The 20969-nt window shown below is 35.2% G+C and overlaps 1 protein-coding gene across 1 annotated transcript; it reads right to left on the bottom strand.

The window, feature by feature from the left end:
- Window positions 1-1052: 1052 nt before the first annotated feature.
- Window positions 1053-20858, bottom strand: AFP (alpha fetoprotein). Its single transcript, XM_061191456.1, has 15 exons — window positions 20774-20858; window positions 20246-20297; window positions 19177-19309; window positions 17003-17214; window positions 15795-15927; window positions 14763-14860; window positions 11296-11425; window positions 9261-9478; window positions 7544-7676; window positions 6910-7007; window positions 6190-6328; window positions 4332-4555; window positions 3071-3203; window positions 1493-1547; window positions 1053-1125 (listed from the first exon to the last, which is right to left on the bottom strand). The coding sequence occupies exons 1-14, from the start codon at window positions 20856-20858 to the stop codon at window positions 1503-1505; spliced, it is 1833 nt and encodes a 610-aa protein (XP_061047439.1). The 3' UTR covers window positions 1053-1125; window positions 1493-1502.
- Window positions 20859-20969: the final 111 nt, after the last annotated feature.

Raw genomic sequence — 20969 nt, 5'->3', positions numbered from 1 at the left:
CCCCTACTCCCCATGCTCTATATCTCATGAGTTATCTCCTTAAAAGTTAATCACTCTGCTTAGATATTATTCTGTTCCCCTGTTACCTATAAGACATCATCCAAACCCTTTGGAATAAAACCCATGAGAATCCACTCAAGCCTATATAGCTTGAATGTCTTGCTTGATCTTCCATGTCTATAGCCTTCTTCCCCACCCTATACTCCCCTAAAATCATTCATCATCGTTTGTCATAGGCCATGTTTTCCTCTTTCATGTGTTTGCCTTCTCCTTTACTTGAACGGATGAATGCCCATTCATCTTCTAAGATGCTTCTTAAATGTTTGTCTCTGCCAATGTGACTTTCCCCAGTCACAATTGGTCTCACCCACCCTTTGATTCTCTCAACGTGTTGTTGCCTCTAAAATGGCCATAATCTTGCTGTATTGCTCTTAGTTGCTTCCTTCTTTACTGGAGCAACTAGAGGACAGTGGCTGCACCCAGAACAGGACCTGGGACACAGTGAATGCTCAATAAATACTTGCAGAACAAAAAATAATAATAATTGATGAAAATGTTAACTATATTCAATCAAAACAACTACAGTACAGTTACCATTTATGTTTTAAAAGGTTTATGAACAAGACTAAGAAAAAAGTAGATGTTAAATTTTGAGTAACATCATTCTTGATGGATCCTATAAAAACATGATAATTTCTTTTCTCATCTCCAACTTATCTGTTAGAATACTTAAATGATCATTTAATGAACAGTGTCCCCTAGAAGCAGCAAAATGTGCTTCACTTGGGAACATGTTTTTAGTTCACCACGTAATATAGCCTTCAATGTCGTAAATCCACCCTTGAGGGGCCTTAATCTCCTACAATAACCAATATTCAGTGCTTTGTGACCAGAATCTGCTTCAGACAATGGTATACAAAATTATTTAAAGAAATTATTTATAAGTGTTCATAAATAAGCAGGCTAGGAAAAAAGAAACATTTGGAGATACTTTATTTTTATGATAGGGAAATTTCACATAAAAGTCTTCATCGTTTCTTTAATTCACAAAAAGCACAAATCAGTTAGAATTAAAGGGAAAAGTTCACACCAAACAATAAAGACTTTTGGTCTTTTCTCTTCCCCCTGTAACAAGAACAAAAATATAAGTACTAATTAAATTAATAGATGCAGGATGTAACTGGTTTTATTATTTTATATCATATATATACATATATCAGATCTATATCAGATAAACTGATAGGAAGGCTTTCTAATGACATTCTCTGAAGCCTTTGAAATAACCTTAAAGAATTCGGAGTTAGTTGAATCACTAATTTAACATTGCGGGCGTTATTTTGTTCCAGGGTTTTTAAATAAGTTTTTTTTTTTACTGAATTGCATTTATTTTTAAGAAAAGTATTTAATGTTAGCTCTTAGGATGTATTTAACTATGGATCAATATTTGGGGAGAATCAACATTATAGTTAGCCTTATCTGAATTTTTTGTTACCTGAAGTAATTTAAACTCCCAAAGCAGCACGAGTTTTTGAAATCAGTGCTGGACCCTGCAAATTAAAAAGAATCATCAACAAACTAGTAAATATAAAAAAAAAAAAGCAGACTCACAGATATAGAGAACAAACTAGTGGCTACCAGTGGGGAGAGGGAAGGGGGGAGGGGTAATATAGAGGTAGGGGAGCAAGAGGTACAAACTATTAGGTATAAAATAAGCTACAAGGATATATTGTACAACAGAGAATGCAGGCAATATTTTATAATAACTATAAATGTAATATAATCTTTAAAAACTTGTGAATCACTATATTATAGACCTGTAACATATAATATTGTACATCCACTCTACTTCAATTAAAAAAAGAAAAAAATAAAAATAAAATAAATCAGTCAATAAGAATCATCAGATAAAAAAGTAGACCACTGTGCCAGTCGTACAGTTAACTCTCCACTAGCTAGGGGTGAATTCATTGGTTTATAGATTAACCAAGTTAAAAATAAAGATATACAACTCTGATGTCAACAAGCTAGGACAATAGAAGGCAGAAGGAAAACAACTCCATTCTTATCAACAGGAGGTATTGTTTTTCCCATACCAATCTCCAAAATCTTACAAAGCTTCATCCCATCTCTCCCTTTTCTCTACAAATCAGTCACAGAAATTAAAAGGTTTGCAGAGAAAATACTGCTATGCTACTATTTGTTCATGTTCTCTGCATGTAAATGAACGTGTTCTCAAAACAGAGGACATTAATCTTTTTGTATCATATTTAACAGAAATGGTTTACATAAAATCTATTTTATCAGTTTTGTTTTACCTCATTTCATTATCTGTGTCCCACCCCCTCCTACCAAAAACAGACACATACTAATAAGTACACACAAACCCATGTAATTATATTATCTATTGAAAAACTCAACATTTCTAAATATTATCAAATAACAAAACATCTAAGCTTCTACATCATGAGATAGTCAAATAAAATTGGCAAAAAGGCTGAATTATAGAATATCTTTTTAAAATACAGTGATGTTGTATTCAAATATATTTAGTAATACAAACTAGAGGCTTACAAAATGTAGTCAATTTACAAATCCAGCTAAAATTGCTAAATAATTATATTAAGATAATACCTAATTACTACTCTGTTAATTTTCAAAGGCTTGCTCCTGAGTTCAATATATTTTCTATAAATATTCCCCCAATATCCTATGTGCACAATTAATTTGCTATTAAATCCTTTTAATCCATTTAGCTCAATTGATAAATTTTAAGCCAGAAGCTGTCTAAATTATCATCAATTATATATTCACTTTACAGTTTTCTCCACTAGAAAATAAATCAAAATTACTAATTCTCATAATATACTCTAAAATTACACTTCTCCTAATATTTAGTGAGAAAACTGTGATTATTTTTAAATATTATAAAGTCCTTCAATCAATTTCTAAATTAAATATAAATATTTCTGGCATTATTTTAAAATTATAAATTAGTGGGATACTCTTTTCATTATTCGTTACAAAAAATTCCATACCAAGTATTCTGAGTGTAAACATGAGCTGCACATACCTCTTCCTCAAAGCAGACTTCCTGCCCTTGGCCTTGGCAGCACCTTTCCAGGAGGCCAGAGAAATCTGCAATGACAGCCTCAAGTTGTTCCTCTGTGATTTGTGGCTTTTGCTTCACAAGGTTAATGAGAAACCTATGATTTAAAACAAAACAATATAAAAGAGAAGTCTGTTATGCAATGATATTTTTCTAAAGCCTTCCTAGGAGAGAACTTTCAGAGCCCTGGCAACACTTACCCTAAACCCTCATTCCATTAACCCATCACCAGACTCACCACATATATCTTGTCTAATACTTTATTAGAAAGACTGAGGCAAGAAACATGCTAAGTGTTCCATTGGTCTGGACTTGTGCAGGTTATAGATGAAACACTATTTCACAGTTCCACCTTACTTATATGTAGTGAAATAGTCTTTTTCTTACTTGCCTAAAAGATTCTTTCCAGTTCTCTCTTCTAAAATATGTCTTATCCATACTCAAAGGCTCCAACTTCCAAACCCTTGTCATTCACAATTATCACAGCCCTAACCTGAGCACCGTCTGTCCTAATTGCCTGTAATACTCATTTGGCAAAACATTCAGGCTGGAATTAATGTTGACCCAGGGAATAGGGGAGGCTTGCCAGGCGGCATTCATACTGTACCTAGAAACATGCCTCAGATTGTGACAGAGTAAAAAGGGATGAACAAGTTTTCCAAAATGAAGGAAGACCTTTTACAAAGTATGGGAGTATGAAAATGCATGGGAATTTGGAGAACATAAGTTACATTGACTTGCATTACTATCATCATTACAGAATGCCTCCCACAATGAACTGAAATGTGTATTCCACTTCATAACACCCATATTGCATGGTTGAGTTAAATGTTATGGTTATTCTCTTCAAAGAGTAAACAGTGTGGAAAAAAATTCAAAGGTGTTTCTTCAGTGCTTGGAATGGAAGTACCCAAGACTTACTGCAAAGATATATCTTAATTACCTGAAATAGATTGCCCCTTTTCCCTCGATCCCAAGATGCATCACAACAATAGTTTAAAAGGAGACTATTTTTACAAACAGGAAATTATCTGCCCCAGTGAATTTTTCCAGACTAGAGGCTATGAAGACTCGGAGACAAGACTATTATGAAAGTCACTTTAAGTGCTTTGGAGTAATAATCTTCTCCTGGTGAGCCCAAGGGTGCTGGGTGTGTGAAGTAGAAATCTCAACCGCTATTTAGTGTTGTCAGTCTTCTCCATGCTAGCAAATACCCATTTCTTACTGTTGCTTCATTGTTTGCAGTGCTACACCCTGAGCTTGGCACAGATCCTTATGGAAGATGAACTTGTCATCAGAGAATGGCGGAGAAACGTATGTCTCATCCACCACCAAGCTGCTGAAACATGGCCTCCTGTTGGCGTATGAAGAGGTGCAGCACTGGCCAATGCCAGGGTTTACAGGAGTCTCTTCATGTCTGATGCATAACAGTCCAATAATAAGGTCAGCCTAATTAGGAGGATGAGAAAGAAGAAAGCAAGGGGATGGAGCATCAGCCATAGAATTGATTCAGGAAAATTGTTGCAATAGTGTTTAATGCCCAGTAACTTATAATTAATTTACAGGAAAATTTGCTGTCTGGGTAGGGATCATGTGCTGCCATATTGTAGATTCTTATTTACCCATTTGTTTGGGATAAACTTCAGCATTTAGTGACCAATGTTCCACAAGTGATGTTGAAGACAGCCACTTCAGCTATTTGTGTCAGCGATTTGAAACACATTTTCAGTTACATACATACTTCTGAAGGGGAAAAGTCCCTGAAATCAATACATGACCTACATTTTCCATGTATATTTAGTTGAGCTTCTCATTTTATTTTTGGGATTCAGAAAATCACTTTCTGAAGGTAAGAATAGCACAAACCTAAACCTTTCACATATGTACATACATACATACATACATACATACAGCTAATATGTAGTCCTAATTGTAAAGAAATAAGACGTGTGTGTGTGTGTGTGTGAGTCTGTGTGTCCTTAAGGCTTTCCTAATGTAGAATTCGCCTACCTTCCACACTTCAGAGATATTTCTTAAACACCTAATAATAACTTGTAATAAGGGCCAACATATTTTGTGTGCATACTATGTATCAGGCTAGTACTGAGGGAGTCACACGGATTACCTCGTTTAAGACAGCCATCCTAACTTTATTCTCAAATGTCAGATGAAAATTCTCAAGCTTAGTGAGATAACTAGCTTTCCCAGCGTGACAAGACTCACAAGTGATGACAGTGGGATGGGAGTGTAGGCAGGAGGCCCCCAGAACCTATACTCCTGAACCATTACATCATCCTGTGCCCCTGCATCCTCCCAACATGTGGGATTCAATAAATGACAAAGATGATGCTTAATCACAGGAAATTTTCTTTTCACTTCTAACCTTTGACAAAAAATTCCAGAACATGAAGACTGATTAGCAAATGACTCCCCATCATCAAAAAGAGGAAAAGTGAAAAAAAAAAAAAAGATACACAATTTTATTCACAATTGTGACTTCAAGGGAAAAAATAATTTTAAAAATTCAACCTGTAATCATATGTATGACACTAGTGACATTAAGAAGATTATTGGCATTACCAACTGGAAAGTCATTTTACTATTCAGAACGTGGGACTTACCTGTTCTGTACCCTGTACCCTGTCAAGGGGAATAAATTGTCCCTAATATCATCATAAAAAATTAAACTATAAAAGACAAAAACATAGGTATGGCTAAAAACAAAATAGCAAATTTTAATCTGTCAAAGTTGAAGCTTTTTCTGTTTTAACATTAAAGTAGGTATTTGGTGAAATCATGAATTGAGTGACGTGTCAGTCTTTCTGTCTCCCCTGTACATAAGGCTTGCTTGTTTGTTGAATAAACTCACTGCACTTCTACCAGCCATTCTAGAAGGACAGGAAGCTTGCCCACATGCCAACCACTCAGAGCCGAGTTCTTACACCCCTTCAACTGCAACTAATCCAACAAGTCCAGGAAAGCCATCTCCACACTGGTTTTTCCCATTTCCCCTAAATGGGAATTATAAGGCTATTTCAAGCCCAACAGGGCAGAAACAGGATGGGACTAAACAAAACACTCACCGCTCCCTCACCACAGGCCAATTGTTTGTCCTCACTGAGATGGCAACAAGTGGCTCCCGTGGTTGCCATTTTCCTGGTCAAGGTCATCAGCTCAGCTGGAGTCAGCTGAGGGGCCTTCTTTGTGTAAGCAACAAGAAACCTGAAACAAGCATTTTTTACCAAATCTTGCTGAGTCCTTCACGAGTCTCTGGACCCTCATTCCTTCTCAAAGACCCTCTTTTGGCATCAGGTGACATGAAATCAGCTCATTTGTTTCACCCACATGGTACCTGGACCAACGCTGGAGGTGCATTTACTCTGATAAGCATTCCCTACCCTCTTCTTACACCAACAGATCACAACGGGAAAATAAACTCTGGGCAGCAGGCTGACTCCTATTCCCAACCTCAGAAGTTTCCTCGATATGCACTTTGATCTTTTGGGGCTTTAACTACGACAGGCTATGATAGAATGGGTATCTTTACTGCAAAACTCTGCACGGTTTGGGGAACCCAAAGCCAGTACCACAGATCAGGCTTCACAGGCCACCTGCTGCTCCTAAAGAGAGAGAACTGGGGAAGGCCACCTTCTGGAACTGGAAACTGGGTGATCAGATTACAAGACCTCCAGTACAACACAGGGGCTGGAATTAGGGTAGCCATGGGTGATTAACTTAGATGGGTCTTTCCCTCACTAGTTAATGATCTTAAATCACTCAAAATACTGTTTAAAAAAGCATACGCATTTTGTAAGTAATATTCTCCTAATTTCTGGAAGAGGCCGCAGCTTCGCTTTGCCAGCGCTTGGCTCTCCTGGATATATTTCTCTAACTCTTCTTCCTGAAAATACAAGCATTATTACATACATGTTTTTCTCTTTCTGCACACATAACTTTGTATGTAAAAATTGGCCAGTAATAGTTTATTCTATTATGATACCAAGCTTAGAGAAACCACTTTTAGAGGGTTTTTTAATATTAAAGATGAATTGTGAGAATTAAGGCAAATGAACTTTAGGGAGATTAAGTTTAAAACTTTGTGAATCACCAAGTTATTTGATGGCAGAACTCAAACTTTGGGTAAAAAGTTACAATTCTTTCTGTACAAGATTCTTGCCTTTCTGGAGTGGAGCTATTCAAAAATGAATATTGTTTTTATTCTGTACATCAAAGAACTTTTGGTTAAAACATTCTTATTTCTAAAATAAGCCAATAGTTGTTGACTACTAGTTAATCACTACTTAATAGCTAGATAGCTAGTTAGTAGACATAACTAACTGCTCATTAGTAACCAGATGTTTTCAAACAAACAGCACTTTTAATGCATGATATCCATCTAGTTTTCCAGATTTTCCTTAAAAAACTAGAGCATTTTACCCCTTTATCCTGGCATTCAGGAGGGTTTTCAGACTGGGAACATTTCTCCAATAACTCCTGATATCCTTTAGCAACTCTTAGAATTATTGGGACAGCAAGCTTAGTATGTCTTCTTGAATATTCATAAGTAAATCTGAAATATGTGTGAAAAAATCATGTTATTGGAATTAAGAGACAAATTATTCCTGTGTTATATGGCATGCAGAAGTTAAAATGCAAATAAATAAACCTAGAAATCAAATATTATTTCAACTATATGATGGCAAAGCTATTAATAAAAATTATAATCCCTCAAATTGTTCTAAAATGGTATTTTGTTTTCTTTTGCACTATTCACTTTCAATTATGGATGTGAAATCTATCCATACAACAAATATTTTTCCACTGCCAAGTCTGTGCAAACAATTTCTTTAAGCAGTAAGGATTCAATAATGTATAAGATAAAATGTCTGACCTCTCAAAAGCAGGCATTATAGGGAGACAGAAACAAATAAGAAATAGGTCATCCAATCTTAGGTAGTGATAAATCAATGAAGAGAAATAAAGGAAGATAGACAAGAAGGAAAGGGGTGACAATTTAGAGTATGTGGTCAAGAAAAGTCTCTTTGAGTAGCTCTTTCAGGAGAAAAACCTGGGTGAAGGAAGCCACACAAAGTGTCTGGGGGAAGATCATTCTCGGCTGAGAAAATTTCTACTGCAAAGAACCTTTCCAATTGAAGAACTGCTTCTATTAAATAAACAGTTACCTTCAGAATGTATGAATGGGTAAATTTAAAGAGAATTCTTGAATTTACTAATTGTATTCCCAGGTTGTAGAAATAGGTCGTATTAGTTCTTCCTCGAATAATGTCATTATGGGTTTCTGAAATCTGGACTTTGTTCTTGTTTGCATAATTTAATTTAGCGGTGCAAACAATGTGTACACATCTAATTTTAATCAACAATAGAGTAATATCCTCCAGGAATATTAAAAAGAAAATTGCACCATTCTTTTCATTACTACATTAAAAGCAGACTCAAATTTAGGAGGACCTTTGGAGATCATTAAGTGTAGTGTCCTAAGAACTGCACAAATCCCTCCTCTAATAGTGTCCACTGATACACACTGTACAATAAAGGAAAATGTGTTAACTGCTTGCTCCCCTTAAAGGCGAATAGAATGAGAACATGTCTTGTCAATTACAACTACCATACTGCAAATGTCTCTAAATGTGTTTTCATTTCCTTAAAAAAATAAAACATGTATTCAATAAATAGCAAATAAACTGCTACAATGAAAGCCCTTGTATCTAGCATTATCTATTAAGTTATATTTGGGGAAAAAAGTTTTTAAAACATGCACAGTGAAAAAGCACATTCTTAATTATGAGCCCTTCTTATTACAAAAATATCCATATTCTATTCGGAAGTCCAATGGTGGTCTTTACATGAGTAATCCATACAGGGATGACAATGCTTCTGATTCCAGAGAAAATGATACAAAACAAAATGCATCCTCATAAGCAAGCCAGTTAATAACAGCAGTGGTGAAAGTCTCATCAGTATAAGATAGACCCTCTTCCTTATTTCCTAGTTATTTCCTCCTAACTATATTTTGCCCTAGAACATTCTAACATTATCCTCACATACTGAGTTCAGAAACCATTGCAACAACACAAAGCTGTCAGTCACATCATAATTTTTACTTGTGTGAACATACATTTACAGAGTGTGTTACCTTGCCATGTAGAGATCTTTTTCCCTTGAAGAAAGTTGGTTGAAATCTGTCTCTCCTAAAAACCTATTTAGAGTTGGAGATAAGCCTTCAGGTTTGTCATCATTTTCTGCATGAATTATGCAATGACCAAGTTCAAGTGTGGTGGGTAATTTGCAGCATTCTGCTATTTTGCTTGACAGAATATCTTGCTGAGAACATATGTAGGACATAATTTTTTCCTGTAATAGAAAAATGAAGTCTAAGTTTTAAACATTTATTCTTTAATTCAGGACCTCATGGCCAGTCCTAGGAAGGAAAGAAGGAAGGAAGAAGACATTTACCTTGTCTCCCATTTTAGTGCTTTCTCCCTACGCTACGTTTCCTCACTCCTTTCCACCTAGCCTTGTTTGTTCAATTCTTCTTTTCATAGCTGTCACCTAAAATCTACTATTTTATTCTAACAGCAAGCTTTTAAAAACAAAAGACAAATGTACTCCTCAAACCAAATAACATGCACTTTGATGCATATCTTTCTATTAGTATTGAAATTTGGTAGTAAACATTTGCTGTTTATATAACCCTGCAGTAACCCATTATGACCTCCAGAGGGCAGTCTATAGACAATGAAATGCACGTAAGTGGCCAGAAAGAAGCCGAGCTTACATGTACCTGTCAAAAGACTGAAAATTCTGTGCATTCTCAGCAGGAAAAATTAGAACCCATTTTTCAGCCATTAAAATCCAACTTATATACCATACTTAAATTATTTTTTCACTTTAATGGAAAAGGGTGGTTTGAAGTCCAAAAATTGAAAAAGCTAAACTTTAAAAAATGAGTATACAAATTAGTAAAATAGTCAACTAAAACTGATACAACTCACATCAAAGAAAAATAAAATCATTCTTATTACCATTCCTAACATGAAGGCAAATGCTTCTAAAAGGAAAAATAAATGATATAGGAAAATCTGTCTTGGAGGCAGCCTCCTCAGTCCACTTTCCACAACTCCTGACACCAGGATTCTCTGCCTGGGCCCAAAGACTCCCCTACAACCTTGGCTTCTTGCTGGTTTTCAAGTGTATCTCAGCCAAATTGCCGTGGACTGGCTGAAAGGAGCATTTTACCCTCGCTTTCAATCTTCTGGAAACCATGTTCCAGCCCTGGTTTCAAGCCACCGAAATATCTAGGAGCAATGATTCTAAGCCTCCTTGAAGAAGAAGGTGTATCACAGGGGACCAGAGAGGGAATAATTTGGGGATAGACAGGTCTCCAACATCTAGGAAGCCTAGGGTGGCCCGAAATAGACCAATGCCACACTGCTTAAATCGTAACTGACTATGGCATGCTTGAGGATTCTGTTTTTGGGGTATTTGTTTTTGGTTTTTAATTCCTCTAGAGCCCCTATTCACACCTCTCCGTGATGGCTAGCTTTTTACCTTGTAGAATAATATCTTGTGTTATTTTTTATGTTTCTTTTATTATTTTGTTGTATTCATGTAATAGCTCTATGTATATAATATAGAGTGCCTTCCATGTGCCAGGCATTGTGCTGATGGCCTATGGAAATAACAGTAAACCAAAGACAGTCTCTAACCCCAATGAGGTCACATGTCTTATCTCTCTTATCAAACTATACGTTTCTTGAAACCAGCTTGTGCCTTCCTAACAGGTATGCCCCACAGTGGCTAGCACATAGAAAGTATTCAATATATATTTATCAAATGAAAGCACAAATGGATGAAAAAACAAATACATTAAAAATAGAGTTTTCCCCACAAAATTCTGTGTGGAGACCTCCAGAGAGGTTACCATCTCCTTTAGAAGTAAGAATGAATGGCCACTGGTCTAGGAAGAGGAGCGCATCCCTTAAGTGAAAAGCAGAGTCAACAAAAGAGATTCAAGTTTTACTCTTAAGAAGTCTGTAACTTCACTCAGCCAGCTAGTTTCCACATTCTATGACCAACTCATGACAGACACCCTTCTCCCATTTAGAATGAGAGCAAAAGAAAGAAAAGGGAGTGGGAATATCTCTTTTATAGGAGGCAAGACTCTTCACCCCATCCTGCAGACACTCCAGCACATTTCCTCTGCAGCATTCCTCGTGTACGTGGGCCACATCCACGACCAGTTTCTGAATTTCAGTAAAATTCGCTTTGGGAAACTTTTGACTCAGTTTAGTAACAGTTCTAAGGGGAAAAAAAGAAGTAGAAATCAATCTTGGTTATCTATCAAAATTAAATAACGACAGGAATAAAGACGCAGACGCAGGGAATGGACTTGTGGACATGGGAGGGGGAAGGGTAAGCTGGGACGAAGTGAGAGAGTGGCATGGACATATATACACTACCAAATGTAAAATAGATGGCTAGTGGGAAGCAGCCGCATAGCACAGGGAGATCAGCTCCGTGCTTTGTGACCACCTAGAGGGGTGGGATAGGGAGAGTGGGATAGGGAGGGTAGGTGGGAGGCGCCAGAGGGAGGAGATATATGTGTATACATATAGCTGATTCACTTTGTTATACAGCAGAAGCTAACACAACATTGTAAAGCAATTATACTCCACAATAAAGATGTTAAGAAAACTTAAATAACATTTATAGAGTATTAGTATAGTTACAGCTCCAAGGATAAAAGACCAATATGTTCTTGTTTAAAAAGAAAAGGAAAGGTGTTATGTCTTGTTAATTCTAGCCCTGTCTTTCAAGGCAGTGGCTCTATAAACTGTGATCTGGCCCTACAAAAGGTTTAGAAGTGATTTATCTTTTCCTAAAACCTTTCCTGTGAATTTTAATGATATCTATCCTTTTGCTGTTCAACCCTGATGCTGAGTATTGGGGATCATTGTTGTGAGAGGGTGGGAAACAATGAAAAAGGATAAACAATTAAGAAACAGAAAATTCTATGAGAACGATAATCATTCTTTTACTTGGGAGAAAAAATTACTTCTTAGAATATAGGGAAGGGTGCATGTGTGCATATCAACGGGACAAGAAAGTGGTGCATACCAAGCACTCAAATGTGTCATCATGCCAAGACACGTAGTGTGACCCAAAAAGGAAGTAAGAAACCAAAATTCTTATTTCTTCTGCATAGTTCATGTAAATTTTAAGAGATGTCTCGGTGAGACCACTGTGCCCTAGAGCAACTGGTATTGTTGCTGCTACTGATAAAGATGGATTTTCTTTTTAAATTGAGAACATTTAAATTTAATTACTTATGGATAGCAAATGATAAATAACGTCATTATAATAAAATCTTAACTTACATTGTATTTCTAAGATAAATTTAACTAAAGCAAACCATGAATCAATCTTTAAATTTCTAATAGAGTTGGAGGGTGGTTAAAACATAATCTGACCTCTTCCAAGAAGAATCAGTCAGTCTTGGAACTAAATCCATGACTAAAAACTTTAATCTAAGTCTCCACTATGTACAATATTTTTAAATGTGTCATTTAACAAACAAACAAATAAATAAACTTTAAATGCATGCACTTAATACTCTTCAATTAGCAGGTCAGATGTTTTTCTAGACTAGAAATGTTTCAGCATAAAAGTTGAAGAGTACTTTAAACCAGTTATGTAATTTAAAATTTCCTAGTAACTATATTAAAATGTAAAAAGGAACAAGTTAAATTTACTTTAATAATATGTTTTTTAACCCAATATATCAAAAATAATATCATTTCAATATGTAATCAACATTAAAACTTATTTTTTAACCATTTTTTATTGAAGTAGAGTTAATTTACAGTGTTGTGTTAGTTTCAGGTGTGCAGCAAAGTGATTCAGTTATATATATATATATTCTTTTGCAGATTCTTTTCCATTATAGGTTATTACAAGATACTGAATATAGTTTCCTGTGTTATACAGTAGGTCCTTGTTGTTTATAACATTAAAACCTATTAATAAGATATTGTACATTTTCTTTTTCATACTAAGTCTTTGAAATCAGGTTTTATACTTAGAACACAGTTCCTCATTTGCACTAGCCACATTTCAAATGCTCAGGAGCTTCGTGTGGCTAGTGGCTGCCATACTGGCTAGTGGAGCTCTAAACCACTGGTAATTCTGATTCCTATACTTGACCTCAATGTCTCAGTTGTCAGGACACAGGCAATTAGAGATCACTGACATAGCAGACAAGTAGGTGTAATGGAAATAAATGATGACAAGGATCACCAGCTGTATAAAAATAAATAAATAAAACAAAATGAAAAAAAAAAAAGAAAGAAAAATCATGACAAGGATCTTGAAAAACTTGGTTCTGATGACCAGTAGTGTGGTCTTGGGTAAACTGCTTTAATCTATCTGGACCTCGGGTTACTCATGTGTAAAAATGAAGAGGTTGAACTACCTGATTCAATTGTTTGGGCTTTTGTTTTTGTTTTTTTTTTTAATATTTCTCTCATCCTAACAACAAAGATAGATGAGATAGAGATAAATTAGATAGATGAAAGATAGATAGATGATAGATTAGATAAATAGATAGATAGATAGATAGATAGATAGATAGATAGATAGATAGATAGATACAACCAAGGGAAAAGAGAAAAGGCCAATATGCTAAGTGTAAGAGTTAATGCAGTCAGTTGAAAAACTCCAAATTTGCCTCTGAGCTTTTTAGCAGCTGGGACAAGAAAACAGACTTCAGTGAGTTACATGCTTTCATCAGTTAGGAAAATACATGCCAGTTCTTCAGAAATGACAATTTTGCTTTCCTCTGGGCAATGGATTCTAATATTATTGCCTAAAGTGAATATTTTCATAAAAAGCAACAATTGACATAATGGACTTTTATAGCAGATTTAATGTAAAGAATTTCTTGTTAAGCCAGAAATTTTAAATAATACTTAGAGAAGGCTAATTTACCTTGTAGAGAATCTAGGAAAATGTGGTATATCTGCCACAGATATACCACATTTTTAAGTTGATCATTCCATCAACTTAAAAAAAAAACAGTTTAATAACATCTGGAGATCATAGATCAAAACCATTGTGTCGGGTACTGGGAAGAAAGCAAACTTTTTACCACAAGAACCTTAAAATCTCTTGCAGATATAAAGCATACAAACAAGCACAAATGAAAAGAGAAACAACTGGAATTTTTGAGCACTTCTTTTAGACCATAACACACATCAAAAAGCATATATCTCAATGAACTAATGCATAAAAAATAATAAAAGGTAATACTTCTCTCCTCTAAAAAAAAAAAAAAGGTGTAGTAAAATTATGAGGTGTAAATTGATTGCAGTCCAGAACTTGAGTATCTAGAAGAATAGGTAAAAAGCATAAATCTCTGAAGTCTTCTCAAGTGTTATCTCATGTAGACTTTAATAAGTGTTAAACAGCAGACTGATCTGTTCCTCCCAATCCTAGAATTTCATGATTCTAATCACGTTAGCTCTCATCAAAGGAAACTTCATTCTCTACAACAGTAACAATGTGAAAAATGAACTCAGAATGCAAAATGGGAGTTTTGCAGATCTCACCTTCTTCCCCAGATAGAGCTTAAACTTACATGGCTCGGAAGGTTCGGGGTCCAAACTTTCTCATTACTGCACATATGTGTTGATTTAACAAGCTGCTTTCTCTTAATTCTTTTGTAATTGATGCTGCCTAGATAGAAAAACAAGGTGTCAAGAAAGGATGCATTTTCCTTTATAGGCTCTAATAATTAGAAAAACAACAGATACAACTAAAACATGAAACTCTAAAAATTTTTGCTGAAAATTATAAATGCCATATATCTTTGCAGAACTTTATTCATTCTTTCTTTTAGGTGGGTTTATATACATCTATGTCAGGTAGATTTATTAAAAACATCTTGAAACAGAAACACTTGTAACTTCCATACATGGGATAATGAATAAACAACTGTAATTTTGAACAAATTGAAGCCTGATAATTTCTTAAATGTCTTCTCAGTAACAAAAAGTAAGATTGCGTCACAGCCTGACATTCTGGGAATAGTCACAGTTCTTAGGAATTTTGTTATAGGACTTCAGGCAGCAAGTAATTAATCGTGGAGGTTGTTCCAGCTCTCCAAAACCTAAGAAAACTATTTGCGTCTCTAAACCTAAATTTCCTTGTTTGTTAAATGACAATAACACTTACACCTCAAATTTGTTCTAAGGTTTAAAAGAAATAATAAATATATAAAGCACTTATCATACTTCTCATTCACCTTTTTTCTCTTCTTCTGCTCCTTTTTCTCCTCCTACTTCTGCCCCATCTTCTTTCACTTGCTTCCTTCACCTCTTACTCTTCTCTCTTTCATTTATGTTATCACCTCTACCTCTGTCTTTCTTTATCTCACCAAACTCACTTCCTTAATAATAAAATGACTGTTGGCTGAATGAATGGATAAAGGAATGAATAAAAAAAGAGCAAACCCAGCTCTTTTAGCCCAAAGAATAGCAGAGTCCTGAAATATGCTCTATTCTGAAAATGATACTCTACCCACAAAGCATATTTCCATTTTTAACTTTGGTTTTAGTAAGTCATAGCCAGATTGAAGTTATTGGTTCAGATATCCACACAAATACAATACCTTTGTTTGGAAGCATTCAACTGCATTTTCGGCTTTGCAGCAAGGTGGAATTATTTTGTCATACTGTGCAGCCAAAGAAAGAATTGTAGGTGCATATAGGAAGGGGTGCCTTCTTGCTATCTCATAGACGTATCTGTGAAATGAAAAGGAGCGGTAAAATTTACAAACACATTAAAATAGGACTGCTACTGCTTGGAACTGGCTCTGGAATTGTTTAAAGATTCAGAAAATAGTCATTTTTTTTCCACTTGCTGTCAAAATTTTCCTCGCTAAAGATCCTCCAAGAAAAGGAAAAATCTACTATAAGAACAAACTAGGCAAAAACACTGACTATGATTCTTATGTAAGTATCCTTTTCAATAAGCCTACTCAAATATGTTTCGGGGTCAACAAGGCCAGACCTCCACTAAGTAAAAGAGAAAGGTGGAGTCTTTTTTCTCATCAGTGCAGAACGAGATTATCCACCCTGGCAGTCAACATAGCAGAGATGTTCTAAGGGCAGGCTCTATATTTCTCTGGATTAGGCAGCAACGTGGAAGGTAGAAGTGATTAAAAGTTAAACACAGGCTTCCCCAACAGAGAATCTGGGTTCAAATCCCAGCTTGGGAATGTACTAGCAGTCTGCCCCCATCCAATTGTCTTAACCGACTAAGCTTCAATTTCTTCATCTCCGAAATAGGAAGAAGAAAAGGAATGAAGAGGAAGAGGACAAGGAGACGATAGGCTGTGAGCATTAATATGATCATACGTGCCAAGCACATGTTCCTAAAACATCCTAAGTGCTCAATAAATGTTAGACATGCTTATGTACCTTAAACGTTCCTGGATCTCTAACATTTTCTATTTTCAGGCAAATTGGTGAACACGAAACACCAAATATTTGGCTCTGGAAGGAGTCATTTTGTGCCACACTAATATATTCTTGGGCAAGCTAAAATTAGAGAGAAAAAACAAGGTGTATCTAAGAGACTAAAGGAAAAACTGGTGGGTCTCCTGTGTGGTCTATACCCATCGATCTACGTGCTGTGGAGACAAAGTTACACTTAATGTTTCTCACCTAATCTCGTAGGGCAGGAGCTCAGCAGGTGCCACACCAAACATTATTTCTCCATGTTTTAGAATACAGCCACAAATTGCAGAATTTGTAGATTCTGCTTGGTACTGCACTCTTTCTGGGGTCTTATCTACCTTTAAAATTGGATCCTTACCGGTTCATAAACAGCTCCCTGTCTTCTTCATATGCTTTACAACTTGTGACAGGTTCTGGAACTTGGAAAGGTGGGATGGATGCTGGAGCAGCCTTTTTGTGTGCTAGGAAACAGTCATGTCTTTCCTCTCCACTTTGGCTGCAGCAGTCTGAAAGCCCATACTTTTCAGGAATTTCCTTTTCATGGCAAATTTCTTCCAGAAAGGCAGATACCTATAAGATTTATTTTTAATGAAAGACAACTAACTTTACCTAAAAATGCTGTAAAACACATGAAAAGTTTTCTAATATTTAAAATCAGAACGGTAGATTAGGAAAATAATTCCCCCTACAAATTCCAATATATTTAGTTTCAGCCTGATGGGATAGATTTCTATTATGTGTTTGGAAAATGGAATTTAGTTTTCAACCTTAAATAATACACATGCCTATTAGACAAAATTATTTTATCTTAAAAGGAGGACATAGATACTCCATCTGGCATTCTTATTATGAGACACTGATATAAAATTGGATATTATTTTCACATAAAAATCAAAATATTTTGAAACTGAATAAAAATAGCTTCAAATACTTTTAATGGGTCTAATTATAGATTTAGCTAAAATGTTTTAGGGAATTCCCTGGCAGTCCAGTGGTTAGGACTTGGCGCTTTCACTGCTGTGGCCTGGGTTCAATCCCTGGTTGGGGAACTAAGATCAAAAAAAAAAAAAAAAAAGTTTTAAAATGTACATTGTAAATGTTTAAAGTCCTTCTTGTTTGCCTTAGCTTTACCAAAATCAGGTGATGACACCACTAGTCTGATGAATGCCTCTGAGGAATACGTGTGTTTCATTCATCTCAGGAAACTTTTAATTTAGCTTTTATAACTGTTAATATTTAGAGAATCCTGCAAATCTTAACTAAGACTTCCAGTTCCCAATCCACCTAAAAATCATGCCTTTAAGTTTACAATGGTAAATCATTAATCTGTAACATCACCTTGGATGTCTCATTGGATGTAAAGTTGCAATATAAAATGTATTTTGCTTATTTCACATGTCAAGCTAAAAATAGAGATGTCTATCAGGGATTTTAATTTAAGTCATCAATTTCAGAGTTGTAAAGTACTTTATATCTTTAAAAGGGCATCTCCTTTACAATATTTCAGATACATCATTTTTTGGCTACTTCACTAGCTCCATCATGACAGAGGATTCTCGGGGCATTTTGTCCCAGAACTGGTAGCTCTTATCATTTTAAAGTTCTTAATTCTTTTCTATATTGAGATAATAATAAACACTAATAACTGTTATTTATTAATCTTCTACATTAGGATATCCTATAATAAAAAAAAGTAGTCACTGTTTATCTTAAATTCAAATTTAAGAGGGCTTCATATTTTGTTGTTGTTTGTTTGTTAAATCTGTCAACCCTAATCTGTGCTATGCACCTCACATTCACTATAGTGTATAGTATAATGAAGTCACTAAGGGTGTTCGTTCTGGAACCAGATGACATAATTTAAATCCTGGTTCTGGGCTGCCTTAAGAAAGTTGTTTAACCTCTCTGTGCCTCATCTTCTCCAACTGGAATATTAGCATCTATCTCCTAGGATTATGGTAAAGATTTAATAAATTAATATTTGCAAGCAAAGCTGATATTCTACCAATAAGCCCCAGCCAGGGTCTCTTGGCTCACTGGACATTCATTCTGATTCATCAATGCTATGCTCCGTGTCACAAAGTATTTTGATTATCAATGGATATGTAACACTCCTGAGAATAATGCCTGTCACATTGTGTGCTTAATAAAAATTAACCCCTACTACCATTATCATATCCATCTCCATGACAACCCAGAAATGGAAGCTATTATTATTCCTCACTTTATGTATAAGGAAACTAAAGCTCAATGAAGTTAAGTAATATGCCCATGGTCACCCAGATACTCTGATTTCAGAACCTTAGCTCTTAGTCACCATGCTTATATTGTCTCTTTACGATAGGCATCCATTGTTTTCTCCTCTGCTCTCTCCAGCAAATCAGAATTAACCTAAACCTCCTTTCATAAAACAGGTCTTGAGATATTTAAATGTATTTATCTCTTATGCAGTCCCTGCATCTTCTCTTCTGCATGCTGAGTTTTGGTCAAATATCACAGTGCTTTTTAAAAAAATTATTATTATTCACTCACCTGGTTTTCTAAACACCCTGCAGGCTGCTCACTGCCAGTGGATTTCTCTATTACAGTCAATACATCTTTCACCATTTGACTTACTTCCTTGTAAGTGGCTTCTTGAACAAACTGGGCAAAGAATATGGTAGCTCTGAAACAAAAATACATATGAATGCTTAAGGAACAGACATATCAATCTTTTTCTCAAAGTTAGTTTTTGTTTGTTTTTATCGTCTGTTATGTTGTGACCTGTGTAGGGGATGACTTTTGCTAAAAAAGTATGTGAAATTTTAGCCATCCAGGAAGAAATGTCTGTCTTCTTCTCGTCCCCTTCCCCCAAAAATATACATATATCTGTTAACAATGAAAATAAGTGGATTTCTCCTAAGAGTGGTTCCTCCTTTTGTGGTCATCCACCCGCTGCAATGTCTCCATAATTGAAGGTATTTATATCCTTTGTAGTTTTTTTTTTTAAGCAAAGAATTGGTCATTAGACCTCTACCTGTGTCTACTACCAGCGTGATTGAGGTCTGATCATGGATTGACCCAAAGCATTGCTTTTGCAGGTTTCTGTGTGCAACCAGTATCTGTAACACACGACTTTAAATTCCTTATTAGAAACTTCAGAAGTGTGGGACAGAAAGATAGCATTCAAGAGAACAACATACCTTCTACAAATAACCAAAAATAGAACATTTTACCTCCAACTATTTGCTACTAGGATTAAATAGTATTCAGAATAGAGAATATGGTAGTGTCATCCTATTGGTATTGATGAGAAAAATTCCTGAATTCATATATAGTTGCCATCAATCAGACATTATTCTTCAGTTTCTAAAATCTGATTTTGTTTGTCCCATCTCTTTACAAGGAATCTAGAGTTTGGGGTTAACATCTAAGGCATGGGGTAACAGTTCAACCTCTTCAATATCAATTTGATATTCAACATAAATAACTTTTCTTAGCATTGTCTAGTTTGCTTTCACACTTTTAAAAACTCATAGGGCTATCCAAATTTATTCAATTACCCAACTAAAATTTTCATTGCTTTGCATATTTAAAGTACACTTATACAAGCAAAACTTACAGGTCAACTAAATTCATCTCTGCAGAACATGGAGAAGAATCCAATACGGAAGCTGGAAAACAAGATAACCTTCATGAGAAATGATGTTTTCAACTGCAATCAGGAAAGTAATCATTGCTAGATGTAAATGTTTGTGTCTAAGTTAAAACTATACAATTTTAGAACTGAGAGGACATTAGGAGTCATGTATCCAAGCATCTTAATTTTGTACTTTAGGAAACTAAGGAATAAAGTTAATGAGAATAATTTATAGTAGACTTAACACTAAAATTCAGATTTTATATCTTCCAATTTCTTGGAACCATTGAATCATTCACAGGTAATGTTAAGCACTGCCATGATTTTGTAAAACTCTTGTACTCTTATAAATATACAAGTTTATCATTCATTTAATGATATTCACCAATTAAATATTTTTCCTCTGTGTCGAACAGTAAGTATGATAAATAAATCAAGGCAAATGAATAAAAGCAAATTTAAGAATTTTCATATAGGAAAAAGACAAAAGAAAAGCACAAAATATCTTACCTATTCCATATACATTTTTCTGCATTGTTCTGGATTCACTAAAATTTAGTAGAAAAATTAAAAAAATTGATACCTCCCACTTCATGGTTACTAGTTATTGCGTTGTTGATGATGATGATGGGGCAGAATATTGAAAATCATGCTGAAATTCTTTTATAGTCTTCTCTAGCAATGCCTGTTAACTAGTAATCTTCTG

The sequence above is a fragment of the Eubalaena glacialis genome, chromosome 5, assembly GCF_028564815.1.
Source record: "Eubalaena glacialis isolate mEubGla1 chromosome 5, mEubGla1.1.hap2.+ XY, whole genome shotgun sequence".
Classification (NCBI taxonomy): Eukaryota; Metazoa; Chordata; class Mammalia; order Artiodactyla; family Balaenidae; genus Eubalaena; species Eubalaena glacialis.
The sequence above is the reverse complement of the archived record's forward strand: the minus strand, read 5'-3'. Positions and strand labels throughout refer to the sequence as shown.